This window comes from Gadus morhua, chromosome 5 (assembly GCF_902167405.1).
Source record: "Gadus morhua chromosome 5, gadMor3.0, whole genome shotgun sequence".
NCBI lineage: Eukaryota > Metazoa > Chordata > Actinopteri > Gadiformes > Gadidae > Gadus > Gadus morhua.
Window position 1 is genome coordinate 5,305,206 of NC_044052.1, and position 15,202 is coordinate 5,320,407.

The 15,202-nt window shown below is 43.4% G+C and overlaps 1 protein-coding gene across 1 annotated transcript; it reads left to right on the plus strand.

Annotated features, from left to right (window-relative positions):
• Positions 1–14: 14 nt before the first annotated feature.
• On the plus strand, positions 15–14,053 carry vrk1 (VRK serine/threonine kinase 1). Its single transcript, XM_030356488.1, is given in 14 exon segments — positions 15–273; positions 1,006–1,165; positions 1,377–1,432; positions 2,222–2,291; positions 2,933–3,020; positions 3,494–3,602; positions 4,593–4,685; positions 6,220–6,352; positions 6,975–7,095; positions 7,384–7,442; positions 8,378–8,556; positions 13,320–13,374; positions 13,377–13,421; positions 13,705–14,053. Coding segments are annotated over 14 exon segments (1,398 nt in total). The 5' UTR covers positions 15–150; the 3' UTR covers positions 13,812–14,053.
• The last annotated feature ends 1,149 nt before the right edge of the window (positions 14,054–15,202 follow it).

Consider the following 15,202-nt stretch of genomic DNA (forward strand, 5'->3'; position numbering starts at 1 on the left):
TCCGCTTTCAGCTTTGTCCGGATGACGTCACACTACCGTCACGCTCGTCTGACCAAAGGCATGGACAAGATAGGGAGAGCCGGATGGCTGCCCGGTTTCTTTTGATAACTCGTTTTGCTTTCTGTTTTGTCCCGATGACGTCGCACCACCATGACCAATCGGAGAGCTGAAGGGTGGTCACGTTCCTTCCTGATTACTAGTTTTGCGGGAAGTTTGGTCAGCAGTGCTTCAGCAAACTCGAGGGACCCGACACTCCGACAAAACAACGCGAAGGTTTGTTGTGTTCTTGCCGTATGACATCCAGCAGATCTTGCTAAAACCTCTCTTTGCCTGAGCTCGATTTATACTTTCCTTAGTCTCCTAAAAATGACAGCAAATAACGCAAACAAAGTGGTTAGCAGGTTAGCGACGTTAGCAAAACACCGCCGGCCGGCCACACATCCATGATGTTCGGATTGATAATAATGTGTCTGTGTAATAATATAATGTGTCTCTTGAGCCTGGCGTCAGAACATACCCTGGCATTGCGATATAACCCTTGTTTGATTTTGTGGGCAGAGCTAGTGTAATGAATTGGAGTTGTAGCTAGTGTGGCTATGAGAAGCTAACTTGTGGTGTTTGGGATTTGGTTGAGAGCTGTCTGGTCTCTGAACGGGAGTGACGTTGTTGTTATAATGTCATAATGATGAGGTAGCTGGATCACGTTTACAGATGAACACATCATGCCATAGTTGCTTTCAGCAGCAGCTCTCCAAACATTTCCTAAGATACACGTGTGAGTTACTCACTCCTGGGTACACTCATTATAAGTGTATCGTTCGATACGACGTTGTACTTACGCCATCAAAATATTTTAAAATAAACTATTAAACTATTTACGCACATTGTGCATACAACATTACACATTAGACTCTTGGCGAGTGTCTAAACGTTAAGGGGATGACTACACACAATGGCAATAGGTGTCTGTAAACCTGAATCAAATGTTGCCCTTGTGTGATACAGATGCCGCCTAAAGCCAAAACAGCAGGGAAAGCAAGAGGTCCAGCGAAGCGAAAGCTGGCAGAGGAGTTTCCACCAGGAGAAGTACTGATGGATAATGCAAAGAAATCATGGAAGCTTGGCTCACCAATTGGTCAGGGGGGCTTTGGCCTAATTTATTTGGGTAAGAGGATACATAAGGTCCCTTCTTTATGTTGATATGAAATGTATTCCTTAAAAATAGCTGGGTAAAACAACAGTTGGCATAGACATCTCACACAATCGTATTGTTTTGAACAGCATATAGAACTTTCTATACATCCCAAACGCATACAATGCAGATTGTTATCTTAATATCATTGGAATAATACAGTTTGTTTTCTCATTCTTTCCAGCAAATGAAAACTCTGCAAATACTGTTGGTGCAGAAGCTAAATATGTTATCAAAGTGGTAAGTCTCACGCTTGATACTCACTTCAGGCTAATTAGCCTGATTTAGCCAGGGTAAATTGCCATATTTCCCCCCAAAACTCTGGAAAGCATAGCCCAGATTTTTTTAAAACCTTTTTTATTCGATTAGGCTTTGTAGTGGGGTATTTTATGATGAGTTTTTTTCCATCCCAAAATCCAAACGTGGCAAACCATTTTGAAATCACAATTATTAAACATCTTTCTGATATCTGATATCCTGTAGTGTGGGAGACCCCAAGAACAGCCGAGTACGCTGTGTAGGGATTGCCACGTGGGAAGATGATTGTGCCTGGCAATCATTCTGCAACTTGTGCAGCACATTTTCATGCTGTTTCGATGACTTGGGTGGGGAGATCCCGGGGTGCAGTCGTAAGCTAACCCCAGGCATCTAGGGTTATTCTCCTGGGTTGCTTTGCGGCGTTTGACACACCGTCAGTGTGGACCGCTTCATTGGTTAACATGGGTTCAGAAATGATGTAAGTGCTCTTCACAGTAGCAGTAAGGGGACATTAATGCCTGATCTATTGACAGCAAGGTTGTAACAGATTCTGAACAAAATTATGTATTAGAAATAACGGCCATGACATCCCAATTTGGGGATCTTGTGATGTCTGGATCACGCTGTGACAGGATTCTGGGGTCTTATCAAATCACCTGACTGTTTGTGATTAACAACTGGGCTTTGGAAGCTGGACAGCTTTGGAAACGTGTAAGTGCTTAAATGTAAAGTTATTTCAACAACGGGGAATATTTTGTTTTTCCACTTTAGGAGCCGAGTGACAACGGGCCGCTGTTCTCCGAGCTCCACTTCTACATGAGAGCGGCCAAGTCTGACCTCAGTGAGCCTCATCACACGCACATCACCTCGCCATTCGTGTACACATAGATATGATCATCTCTAACCACCCGGACAAACAAACAAAGCAGACGGGCAACTTTCTTAATTAAAAAACAATAACATGGCATTGCTCTGCCTCGTCGGGGGCCAACGCACATAGGGGGGAGGGGGCGGGGTGCTCTTGCTGGCTGCTCCAGTCGCCCCCAGGCCACAGCTTTGCATTTTATATAATAACAATCCAAATGTCAATCTCCCCTGACAATTAACTGTTTTATTACTAGGGAACCAAAGGCTCATATTTTATTCATGTCAGAATCGTCTCATGTTGTTGGTAAATATTTGTCCCGGCAGCAGATTAGCTCGGGGGCCACAACCCCCTCCGCCCCCTCTCCTCAGAGGAATTAAACACGTGTTACTCAGAGCGCCGCGGCCTCACTCGATGTCTCCTGCCATCCTGCCAACTTGTTGATGGCCACCACAAGTTTTAGCCATACTTACTAATTGCAACTGCTCAACACAATTTATGTACACGTTATTCCTTATTGATATAGATTGTTATCCACACTCTTATTGATTGTCAGTTTTTACAGATTTGTTTTGCTTATGGGTGTTTTTTTTTTTTCAATCCCCACCGTAATGCAGTCCAGAGCTGGACGAAGTCTCACAAGATGAAGTATCTGGGGGTCCCGAAGTACTTGGGCTCCGGTCTGCATGAAAGAGGAGGGAAAAAGTAAGTCACAAAAGCCAAAATCCATGTATAATCTCTGGATCAAACACTCAATCACCATCAGCTCGGCTGCAGATACATCCTGCTGTTGATTTAGGAGTAACAGGCTGGTGCAGAATGGTAAATGTACAGCATTTATACAGCGCTATTCTAACCAGTGGCCACTCAAAGCGATGTACAATATTGACTGACATTCACCCATTAATGCACACATTCACACACCGATGGCGAGGTCAGCCGTGCAAGGCGACAGCCAGCTCATCAGGAGCAGTCAGGGTGAGGTGCCTTGCTCAGGGACACCCTGACGCTCTAGCTAGGAGGAGCCGGGGTGCAAACTAGCAACCTTCCGGTTACAGCCATCCCGCTCTACCTCCTGAGCCACATGCCGCCCCAGAACTAGCCTCTTATGAAATAGCTCTATGTTCCAGGCTCAATAAATCCTTGAGCTCACCCTGCCCGTGTTCCCTCTGTTTCAGGTATAGGTTCATGGTGATGGATAGATTCGGCACGGATCTGCAGAAGAAGTTTGAAGAGGGCGGAAAGAAGTTCCCCAGAAAAGTGGTCCTGCAGCTCGGCCTTCGACTGGTTTGTGATTAAAACATTATATATGTAATATCACATGTTTCTTTCCTTCTGCTTTTAAATGTTGGAGACATTAGAATCCTTTTATAATTATTGGTATAATCCTTTACATTTCTATTGACAAAACAAAAAGCCAACCGATTTTTCGTTGTAGTTAGATTTAAGGAGTATGTAGTAGCGATTAAGCGCTGTGTGCACTGCATAAATCACAATCATAATAAACCAGCTAAATTGCTAAGCTTGTTGTGTAGTAGTAAGTACGCCGTCCTCATTTGATCTTTTTACTCGTACTGCAATTCCCCTCATGTTATCATAATTTATACATGCAAACACTATATAACTTTTTCACCGCCTACAAATTGTTAAAAATTATGAGTGTTTTAAAGAATAAAACCCATCCGCCCATGGCTTCATCAACCCCAGGGTTTTATTCACTTTAAATCAATTTGCTCTCTGGAGGCCCACGGCGGACATGGCTTGATGGGAGGCGTGTCGCCGAGACTCTTGCATTAGAGGAAGTGGCGTGAGTCGGCCATTTACCTTTTTTAAATGACCAAGCGCTTCGAAGCAGCGACTGGTTTTTACTATTGCACATAAATTCAAATCATTCTGAACAGAAGTGATTGATGCAGAGAAAGATTTACATAGTGCAAGTTTAATACTGACTGAAGCGTTTTCCCCCCTCACTATACCTGCGCGGCTGCAGCATAATGTACCATGTCAGTATGGATCGTTCTTACGGAGCTTGTTAACCCCGCTCTTTGGCCATTACAGCCACATGGCATGCTTTGCTGTGCATGCCTTGAGTTTTTGAGTGTCGTTAATTTCGTTTCATTTATTTATTTATTTAAAGGACAGTGCAGATTAATCAGCATTTCAGTACATGTGTTAGCCAGCAGGCAAATATTCAACTGTAATCCTTTGGCAAAGATGATAAGCTAATGGCTCTGAATAAGACAAACTAAATGTTGTTTATCCTGTCTTTTGAACTAGCTGGACATTTTGGAGTACATCCATGAGCACGAGTACGTCCACGCGGACATCAAGGCATCCAACCTGCTTCTCAGCCATCAAGACCCGCACCAGGTGAGGCGCTTTCACCCGGACCCCCCCCCCCCCCAGCCCAGGGCTTCTGGGCTGGGGGGCTGGGACTGAACCAGTATATAGTGTTCAGTCACGGTCACAATGCAGGCTGTCCTGGCCCACGTCGGAATCTGATCTCCCGACTACACCCCTCCCCCCCCCCCCCCCCCCTCCCAGTTAACACTCAAGGCAAAAGACGGATCTTGATTCATCGGAATAGAGAAAATAGTAAAAAAAAATCCAACCCATAAAAACGGTAAAGGAGAACTATATTACAATCATATCAATGATACCATATTTGAAATGGACCTTGATTTTAAGAACAAAGAATGAGCTGTTGTCTATTACACTACAATTTTATGAGTTTTTGGAATTGGCAAGAGCTCGGCAACAATGAAGGAACAGACTTAAAGCCAAAAGCTGTGCTTTGCTTTTCTGGCACTGCAGTTGGTTGTGCTTTGCAGTGCAGCCAGTGTCTTAGTATGGATGCAGAAATAAAGCACTTCATATGGTGCTCTACACCACGTCCAATTCTGGTGTACTCCTCGTTTGGAGATGGAACTTCTGTGGTGCTCATCGGTACCAGCAGCCACTGTGGTAACCCACTAGTTTCTTCGCTGTAACGATAACCTAACTTATTTTTTTCTTTTTAAATAATCAAAGCATTAATCAATTAATGTTTGGTAGCATGTAGACATTGGGAGACACAATAAATATACAGTATTAAAACAATGTTATTCAAGGGCGGGCGGAGTAAATGGATCAATTCATTTTATTGATTATTATTGTTTAATATAAATATATATTGATATATTATGGAACATAAATGGCTATTTTTACAAAGTATTGGCAACTGAATTAATGATTCATCACAGTTCCCTTGAGGAACATCTTGGGGTGCAGGTTAATTATGGAGAAATGTTTGGGTGATGCATGTATTTCTGTTTATGTATACGTTTGTGTGTACCACAGGTTATAATCTTTTTCAACCCTTTTAGAATTCAGGGATTATTACGTTTCAGAAGAAAATAGCTTCTTCTTTCTCCGAAGCAAACAAGGTGGAGGCAGGAGCAAATATTTAATTTGGAGATTAATAATGTATCATTGGTGGCATTATTAAAAGGCTATTTTTAAACATCAATTAGCATGTCGGATCTGCTCCCGTGGGATTTTCAACACGGGAGGCTGATAGCTTCTTCAGTACTTGTTGGAAATGTTTAGTAGTAATTGGTAATTTATTTTGGTCTGTGTTCCTCTCATTTCCTTCCATTTGTGTCTGTCAAAGGCAGTAGCCAAATGTGTTAAGTGAGCATGCTGTTGACAGTGGCTAAGCTTCTGTAAATAGCAATACGGGTTTGATTGCGCAAACGAGACTCCCACCATATTACAACACAAGAGTCCGGCGCTTAAAAGATGATTTAATCTTTGAATTGGAACTCATTAGCTAGTGAAGTTATTGGCCCCTTTTAAAGGGCCTGGCTTGCCTCCGAAAGATGCTGGGTTTTATTTCATTAAAACTCTGTGTGTGCGTGCGCAGGTGTACCTGGTGGATTACGGGCTGGCCTATAGGTACAGCCCTGAGGGCGTGCTCAAGGAGTACAAGGAAGACCCCAAGAGGTGTCACGACGGCACCATCGAGTTCACCAGCATCGACGCACACAAAGGAGTCGGTATGCCCTTCCGCCTGCTTATTTTAACCCCCTTTGTGTTTCTTAAATAGTTGACTTTTGCCTTTTATTTTGGTTTCATCGTCCAGGTTTTTGATACTGTGGCGATGCATAATTTTCAAGTTTCGTCCAAAAACTGTAGTAATCATATACTATCCCTTTGGTCTGACTTGCCCTAAGGAAGATTGAACAGAAAAATGGCGTGATGGAATCAAGTCTGAAATTGCCGTTCTTTCATTTCCCTATTTTTTCGGAAAATAACTGCCTCCACTCTGTAGAGGCGTACATGTTTGTTTTGATGGTTCAATGGAGGGACGTATTCATGATTGGAGGGGAAAAATATTGTTGTTTGTCAATCAGACAGCGCATCCTTGCCTTTTCCCTTCTGTATGCTGCTAATTATTCCATTAGTTGTGGTCTTTTTCAGGAAATACAATGGCACGTTTGGAATCATTAAAATGCAGGATTCCATCCCCCCCTTCCCCAAAAAATATATCCAGCATGTTTTTCTGTTGGTCTCGTTTGATCATGTTTGCCATAACAATGCATCATTCATCTCATTGGTAAACCCTTATGCACATGCGTTTGCAGTGGCCTGGCTAAGATGTTTTGCTTGGTCTACCAGCGCCTTGCAGGAGGAGTGACCTGGAGATCCTAGCCTACTGCATGGTCCAGTGGCTGTGTGGTCGCCTGCCCTGGGAGGACAACCTACAGGACCCTGTCTACGTCAGGGACGCCAAACTCAGGTGAGCTTCTTTCTGAGTGGGATTCGACCCAGACAGCCGTCGTCCACTGTAGTGCCCTGGTGAGCCTGACCTACAGACAGATTCAAATATACCCCGGAGATGGGTCACTTATTGATTGCAGAAGAGATTCAAGCTAAAATATTTTTCATGCAATAACTTTGTATCATTATGCGACGATGTTTATGGTTAAAAACGTTTTTTTTTTTTTTTTAAACAAACTTAATAATCGGATACTGAACCTCTACCCTTTTCAGACCGACTGAAACCTAAACTCTGCTTTTCTCCCAGGTGTCAAGCAGACATTCCGGGCTTCATGTCCAAATGTTTCCCATCCGAAGACAAGCCAGGTAACTCACTCACTCACTCACTCACTCACTCACTGAAGCACCCACCATTGCTGTAATAATCCATTATTAGTCTTTCTAAAGAAAAACCAGTTAAATATTGTTTGGCTAAACAATATTGTCTTATAAAATGTTATATTGTTGTTATAGGCGTAATGATTTCCGAAGGTCTTAGGAAGTTGATCTATACTTAAACAGTTTTGTACAGTAAACGCACACAAGTATGACCCTGCCAGCAGAGGTAGGTTTATTTTTTAGCCTACTTTTGTCTGCTTTTCTGCATTTCTTTTACCCTTGACATACTGATTCCTGTTTTATCATGGTGCTTTGACCCTCAGGCAACATTGATGTGTCTTCAGGGCTGGCAAGAGCGGCGAAGAGAGCATGAAAGAGACATGGGAGATTGTAGTTGGTAGTGGCAAGAGTCGTCACTCCTGCTTTTCAGCTCCAATGCTCGGGACCACAGTCATTTAATACTATTTGTGTGCGTGAGAGGCAAAGACAATCACAGCAAACCGAATAAGACAGGCAGCCGGGTCCTCGGGAGGATAAACCTGTGATAATGAGTGTTTAAGTGTGTCTGTCAATGTTTCCTTTTTATTTGGTTCGACACAAATTTTTCTGAAGATAAGAAGTAGTTGTTGTATTCTTGACTAATTGCTCACAATGGAGAAGGCAAGAGGTTATTCTGGCCTATTTACACACGACTTCCAACCAGGGGTCTGCAACTTTAGTCTATTATGGGAACTATAAACACCATGTTGGCTTGAACGACGGACATTGACTTCACTAGGGAAAGCCAAGGGCGGGGTCTAAAGGCCCGTTCCCTCCAATCTTTTCTCCGGGCTTGTTTGCGCACAGACCTATTCTAGCCGGCCCTCGTTCTCCTCTCACCCCGTGTCCTTCCCTCCCGCTCTCCTGCCGCTGTGCTCCTGCAGATGAGATGGAGAAGTTCCTGGAGGAGATCAAGCTCCTGGGCTACACGGACAGACCGGAGTACGACGTCCTGCGCGACATCCTGCAGGCCGGCCTCAAGGCCGTCGGAGCCAAAGACGATGGCAAGCTGGTGTTCACCGCCGCGGCCAATGGAGATGCCCCCCGCACCTCACCCGTCAAGGTCAGCCTCCCACGCACACACACACACACACACACACAAAGGCACGCACGCATGCACGCAGTGTTGCCCATAGTATCGTATGATATAACCCCCCCCCAGCAAACGTACATGTATTGACACTGGTACTTGCAAGCACACTACCTGTGTGTTCATCACCGCTAACGTGACCAACAAATGTGCTGACACACTAATCCCCGGGGGCTTAGAGGTCCGTGGCGACAATCAACGCTTAATCCGTCTCTCGTTTTCTTTTCCTAGCCTTTCCCATTGCGTCTTGGGGCTGCTTTCTATCACTTTCCCTCTTTTCGTTTCTCTCGCTATGAGCCATCTTTTGTCTCAGAACCCTTACTCTAGTGTGTTCGTGTGCGCGCGTGTGTGTTTGTGTTTGTGTGTGTGTGTGCATGTGCGCGCGCACCTGCCTGTGTTCACGTGCCTGCCTGTGTGTTTTTGTGTGTGCCCGTGTGTGTGCATGTGCTTGCCTGCGTAAGCAGCACAGCGGTGCTGCGGGGCGCGCTGCATATGGCCGCGGGCCCCGGGGGGAGCGGGCGGTGCCAGCCGAGGGGTTACCTGGCCCCACCGCCGCTTATTGTGTGTAATTATCCCGCCAATCTGTTCACCTCGGCACGGCGCCGCCTCGCCGTCGCCAGTCAGAAATTGTCAAAAATGGAAGGCAAGGCTGAGGAGGGCGTGAGGGGTGAATGATAGTTCAGGTTTAAGGGACCGTGGGGAGGGGGGAGGGTTGGGTCTGGTGGGTTGGGGTGGGGGGGATTTGATTGCTATCCTTAAGTGCTTGCCATTTTTTTTGTAGGTAGATCGCTCTCGCTCATTTCCAATTTTTTTTGTATCTTTTTTTGGAAGATAAACAGTTAAGCAGTTTGCCGAGGCAGTTCACGAAACTCTGCGCTTTGACCGATTACCGTTATTTTTGATGACGGGGGTCTTGATTTGATGCAAGCAGATCCTTAATCTTTGCACACCTCCCCCCCCCCCCCTTCCTCTCTCCCAGTATTGCGTCTTAAGTCCATGAGAGGGAGGGGATGTGAGCAACGGCACTGTTCTGTGTCGTGGGCCAATCAGCAGAATGTGTGAACAGGTCTGCCCAGGTCGGCCTAGGAGGATAGTCTGACAGCAGAGTGATAATTAGGTTTGTTCAAGCTTCACAATCGCAGCGCTCCAAGCAGAGGGCAGAGGGCAAAGGGCATCGTGGCTTTGGTGATACTGCAGTAAGAGGCTCAAAACAAAGCAAAGGGACTGCATCGCCTTTGATGAAACGCAGTTCAAGCAATTGCCATTTGTATGCTTTATGTATAATAATAATTAAGGTCTTGGGTCAACAGACCGGTGCAAACAAACAGCTATTTTTTGCTAGGACGATAAAATAATGAGGACACATCGACAGAGATGGACCAAGAAAAAGGATTTGTTCGCTCATATCCCTTGAAACTAGGGCCCGACCGATATTGATTTTTGAGTGCCGATGGCGATGCCGATTATTTTCAGAGAAAGATTACGATTTAATCGGCCGATTAAAAACGAAAAAACTATGAAACGTAGTTTTTGATACCTTAAATATACTTTAAACACTTTTGACGAATATGTGAATTGATTGCAGAACCTTTGAGTGCTTTAGAATACATTTACAGTCAAAAATGAGTATAATGTAAAATGTAAAATAAATAACATACTCCCAATGTGCTGCGCTCGTGAGCGGTGACTAACACGTGCGTGCTGAGCAGTATGGTCTCACCGTTAGAGTCTACAGTATAACATATTAACATGGCCTGGGAGCTAAAGAAAAACAGGCACAACATGCTCAAAAAACGCGTCTTGTGTACATTGGTGAGGTGAGCACGCAGCTGCCTGAGCGAGCATGCTTTCATGTTGTACGGTAAAATTCAATCTCCTCTTTTTTACTCCAGCTAAAGTTGTTAGTTAGCAAGGTGAGTAGGAGCGCAATCTGCAGGATACTAAGAACAATAACATTTCAAAATAAATAAATAATAATAATAATAATCGGTTGTAATCTGCGTCTTTTTGGCAGATGTTGATTATTTTCAAAAAGGCTATAATCGGCCGATTAAATTGGAAGGCCGATGAATCGGTCGGGCCCTACTTGAAACTATCAAATTTGAACAACAATGAATATGCTGCTTGATTTTGGGCTTTCCCAACAAGAGTACACCGGGAATCTGTGGCTATAACCATGTTTAATACGAACTGTAAGTATGATTCATATTTAAATTCACACAAGGTCCTGATTTCCAACCCACCTAACCCCGGGCCAAGGCGTTCTCAACTCACAACAGTACTCCCTGAACAGGGGTCGCCTGTTTCAAGTGTGGTGAGAGGGAGAGAGAGGGCGGGTCTTTGCCGGGATCAATATCCGTTTCAGTCACATGGGTTGAGGGGAAAGATAGAGGGAGGGACTTCTGTGTGTCTTGGTTACTTTCGGACATAGCTTTGCCAAATTATCAGTTATCAGTGTTTCCCCTAGGATGGAGTTGAAGCAGCGGAGGGGAAAATATTATGTTTTTTGTGCGCAATTTTTTTTGTGTGCTCGCAAAGCGCACCCTGCCGGGAGGTTTCTATGTGTCTACTGGCAACATACATACAGTACATTTGTGCACATTAATGAGCAGGGAAATAAGGAGAGATTGAACATATTACAAGTATAATCTTTAAAACCATTATTTACATTTATTTAACAAAAAATATTTATATCAACAACCACCCTATACATTAAAATCACATAACCCAAATACTACAGCAATCGAAAAGGTCTGTGCCTCAAACCAATGCATCTTCCCACTCCCTCCCCTCTCTCCATCACAAAGGTTGTAGTAGGAGCATAAATAGGCCATGCCTCTATTGAACAAGTTTTGGGGCTCTAGAGTCAATAATGGCGACGCGACTGAAAATGTTGCTAAAAAAAATGTATGTTGACATTTTTGCTAAAAATAAATTTCTTAGAAATAAGTAGAGATATATCTTTCAAAACATAAGGTTGCAGTAAGACCATAAAGAGCCCTGAGGGCGTTTTCATTGCCATAACAACGTGAGCTAATCAACAAGTACAACATGTTCTAGACCAGTGGTTCTCAATCAATTTTCTTTCATTCCCCCCCTAGGAGACAGACATTTTATCAAGCCCTCCCTGAATTGAAATAGCCTACTATTGAGAACCTGCTAATATTTATTTATTTAGATTAATAAAATTAACGGAGATAACATCTGCAACAACTTAAAACTATATCCAACTTCAGTTTATTAACTCAATTTGTAACATTTAAACAAGACTGCTAAGTCTGTGTGAATCTCAAAACAGAGAAACAAGAGCAAATGATTCACAGGGGTTTGCATTTAATTATAATATTTTTAAAAAGTAAACATTGGTCACTTGTCAGCTTCATCAGCTTATTCCCTTTCAAAAAAAATAATATATGTTCATCTTTCAAGCATGAATAAAGACACCAAGTCCCTCTGTCATGACTTTGTAAGATCAAAATTCTTGTAAAACTTCTGACCCTTGGTCTTATGTTTATTTAAAATAAAATAAGTAACCTATTAAAATAAATAAATAAATACATAAGACACTAAGTCCCCTCTGCCGCTCACGCCCCCCCTGACGCTTTTAATCAGCTGAGGGCGTTTGCCCGAGTCTCATAGTATTAGAACATGTTGTACTTGTTGATTAGCTCACGTTATGGCAATGAATACGCCCTCAACTGATAAACTAATGCCAGCATTTTTTTTCAACAGAAAATTAGCAACCATATCAACATATATTTGATATTTTTCTGCTCCTTGCACCTAATCATGCTTATCATGCTACGCAGCATTACAAGGCTCTGCCGACTAAAACATGAAGCAATTCAAGAAGAGGCATATTTAGAATCGTCTTGTGGTCAACTGTCATTTGATAGACATCTGACAGATTATGTCAAGGTTTTAAAATTATAGTATTATTATTACCAGGTCATGTTATAACACAGCTGGAAATCGTGGATTTTCTGATAAAGACTAGCTAGCCTCTTTGACAGACAAAACAGCAGAAACTATGTTAGGTGCGCTCGAGCTGCGAGCTGCCGAGTAACAGGAGACGCCCACCCTTCAATCCGAGGTTAGAGATTCCTGAAGGGAGGTTGCGCTCGATTTCACTAGCCCATTGGAGCCTGTTCATTAGTGTACACAGCATCCATTCTCTCGTTGCTTGTGTAAAAAAAACCGGTAGAATATTAGATTTGAGGACGAAACGATAGGTGGGCTAAGGCAAGTTTTGGGGACTCTAGAGTCAATAATGGCGACGCATTGAAATTTGACCATTGTGGTCGTTTCAGTTTTTGCACTTTGCAGACGGTCCCTAAGCTCGCGGATGAAACGCCGACTGCTCCGTAGAGCCAAGCAGTTCCCCGTTCGCCAAGACGGCTCGTTTGGATGAAAACAATATTGTAGCTGGTTCTCTGGGTTACTACACTCAATTGTGTCGCATACGATGTTTCACTGATAATCTATTGAAACCGCAAACTCAGAATCTGCGGAAGTTCCTCCGTTATATGAAAGCTCTCCTCTTCTCTGGTTAAAAAAATATATATTTCAGCAGCGGCGTACCGCCGCTGCTAGGGTGCTATAGGGGAAACACTGGTCATATATTTCATGGGAAGTGAGCGAAAGTAAATTTCCTTACCATGATAACGCCACAACTAACACCCAGTCCTCGTGCCGTGCACCCTCCCCTAAACGTTGTGTTGCTGTCTCCCTCCCAGAAGAGGGCCGGGAAGAGGAAGAAGCCGATGGTTGAAGAGGAAGAGTCCGATGGTAGTCCAAAGGCAGCCCTGTTAAGAAACGGCGAACACCCAAAAAGAAAAGTGAGTTATTTTAAGTGCAATTAAAACATGTTCATGCACTAGTTTTCTGTGATTCTTGTGTCTGAATTCCTGTGGGGAAAAACATGTGCGTGACCCTTTGGATCATGAATAAAAGTGCATGTTGAATAATCCTAGCAATACATGTTGTTGTAAAAACTGCTTGGATCCGGGGGTCTAAAATAAATTGTATTTCTTCCGATTTTATAAAAACAATAATACCAAATTCGCTTCATGAGTTTAGGGGCTCTTTCTAATTAAAATGTGTTCTGATTATCCCCCACAGCTCCCAAAGCAAAGAGAGTCACGACCAGGTCTGTGGACACGCAGACGACCCCAGGCCTAGCGGAGGTCAAGAAGACCCGACAAAGGACCAAGAAATCCACAGACTGACCAGCGACTCCTTACCATCGCCGTCTGCATCCTCTCCCTCATGTGCTCTGTTTCTAACCCCTTCCCGGCTGCCTGGTTGATCATCTTTTAGCCTTTGTTTATAAAGGTTTTGTTACGCGACTGGTTTGGTTCTGTCATGCACTGCTTGTGTGATCTGTCGATGATGGATTGTTAGTAGGTTGTTTTTTTCGTGAGTTAAAACAATATGTATTGGTTATTAATTAAAGTGCCACTTTATTGTTCTGGTTGGCAGTATTTTGGCTTTAAACTTCCAAAGTGTATGATGTTTGGTTTTGGCTACTGAAAGAGAAGCAACAAATATTATTATAGTATTCTGCCACACTACTCATAACGAACCTTTGGCTTGGAACACCTCTTTGTAGTTTTTATTATAATATATGGGGTTTGATCACATTTAAGAGAAACCAAATTTGCCTTTGTATTTGCTTATATTAAAATAATGGGATGAAGAATTATAATTTTTTAATGTTCAATGTTATTCTAGAGATATACATTATTGTATATGTTGATAAAAAGTGATCACACCAAGCTACTTTACGTGATGTTGTGTGTTGTGTGTGTGTTGTGTGTGTGTGAAAAAGATGGCCTATTGGCCAGGACCGGGCTGGGCTTCCTTGCAAATCACGTCCTTCTTCCTTACTCTGAGGGTCTGTGGTAAAAGAGACCGGATAGGTCTGGGTGGCCTGCTGGCCACAACTATGCAGGGGGTAATTATAAATAATGTGCAGGACTGAAAACAAATTAACCTCAACTTCATGTCACCATCGGTTAAGATGATCGATCAACATGGTCCTCAGCCAGGGTGAACTGAATGGATACATTATGACTACAGGTCAACCCTGGCCTCCGCTCGCAGAATGTGCTCCAACGCTCTCTCACGCCTCAACCCAACCCTGTCTCGACTCAGATCTGATATGAAGACCCCGAGCAAAAATGTAATCAATAGGTTTTGTTTTCAAAAAACTCATCAGTATTTTATAATCAACCATCGTTGTTAGCTTATTAGCTCAAATGTGCGTTGTGCATTTGGGGGTGTGCAATCGTTGAGACTTGAATTCCCTTTTGGAACTTTTAATAAATCACACCTCCCTCGTCTCTTCGAGAACTCTGCTCGGCGGCCATTTTTAAATTTGTATTTATTTATTGTTGAATCACTTTTCCTCCACTTTTGAGCTACTGTTGAGCTACAAGTGAATTCCGTGTGGGATAAATAAAGTTAATCTTATCTCATTAACTAACAGGTTGTCCTCCAACACGGGTCAGTCGGAGGTGAGTCGGTTGTCCGCGATGGTCATCGTGTGTGCGTGTGTGTGTGTGTGTTTGTGCGGCGGGCGCTCTGTGTGTCGTGTTCATGGCTCACCATTTCCTGT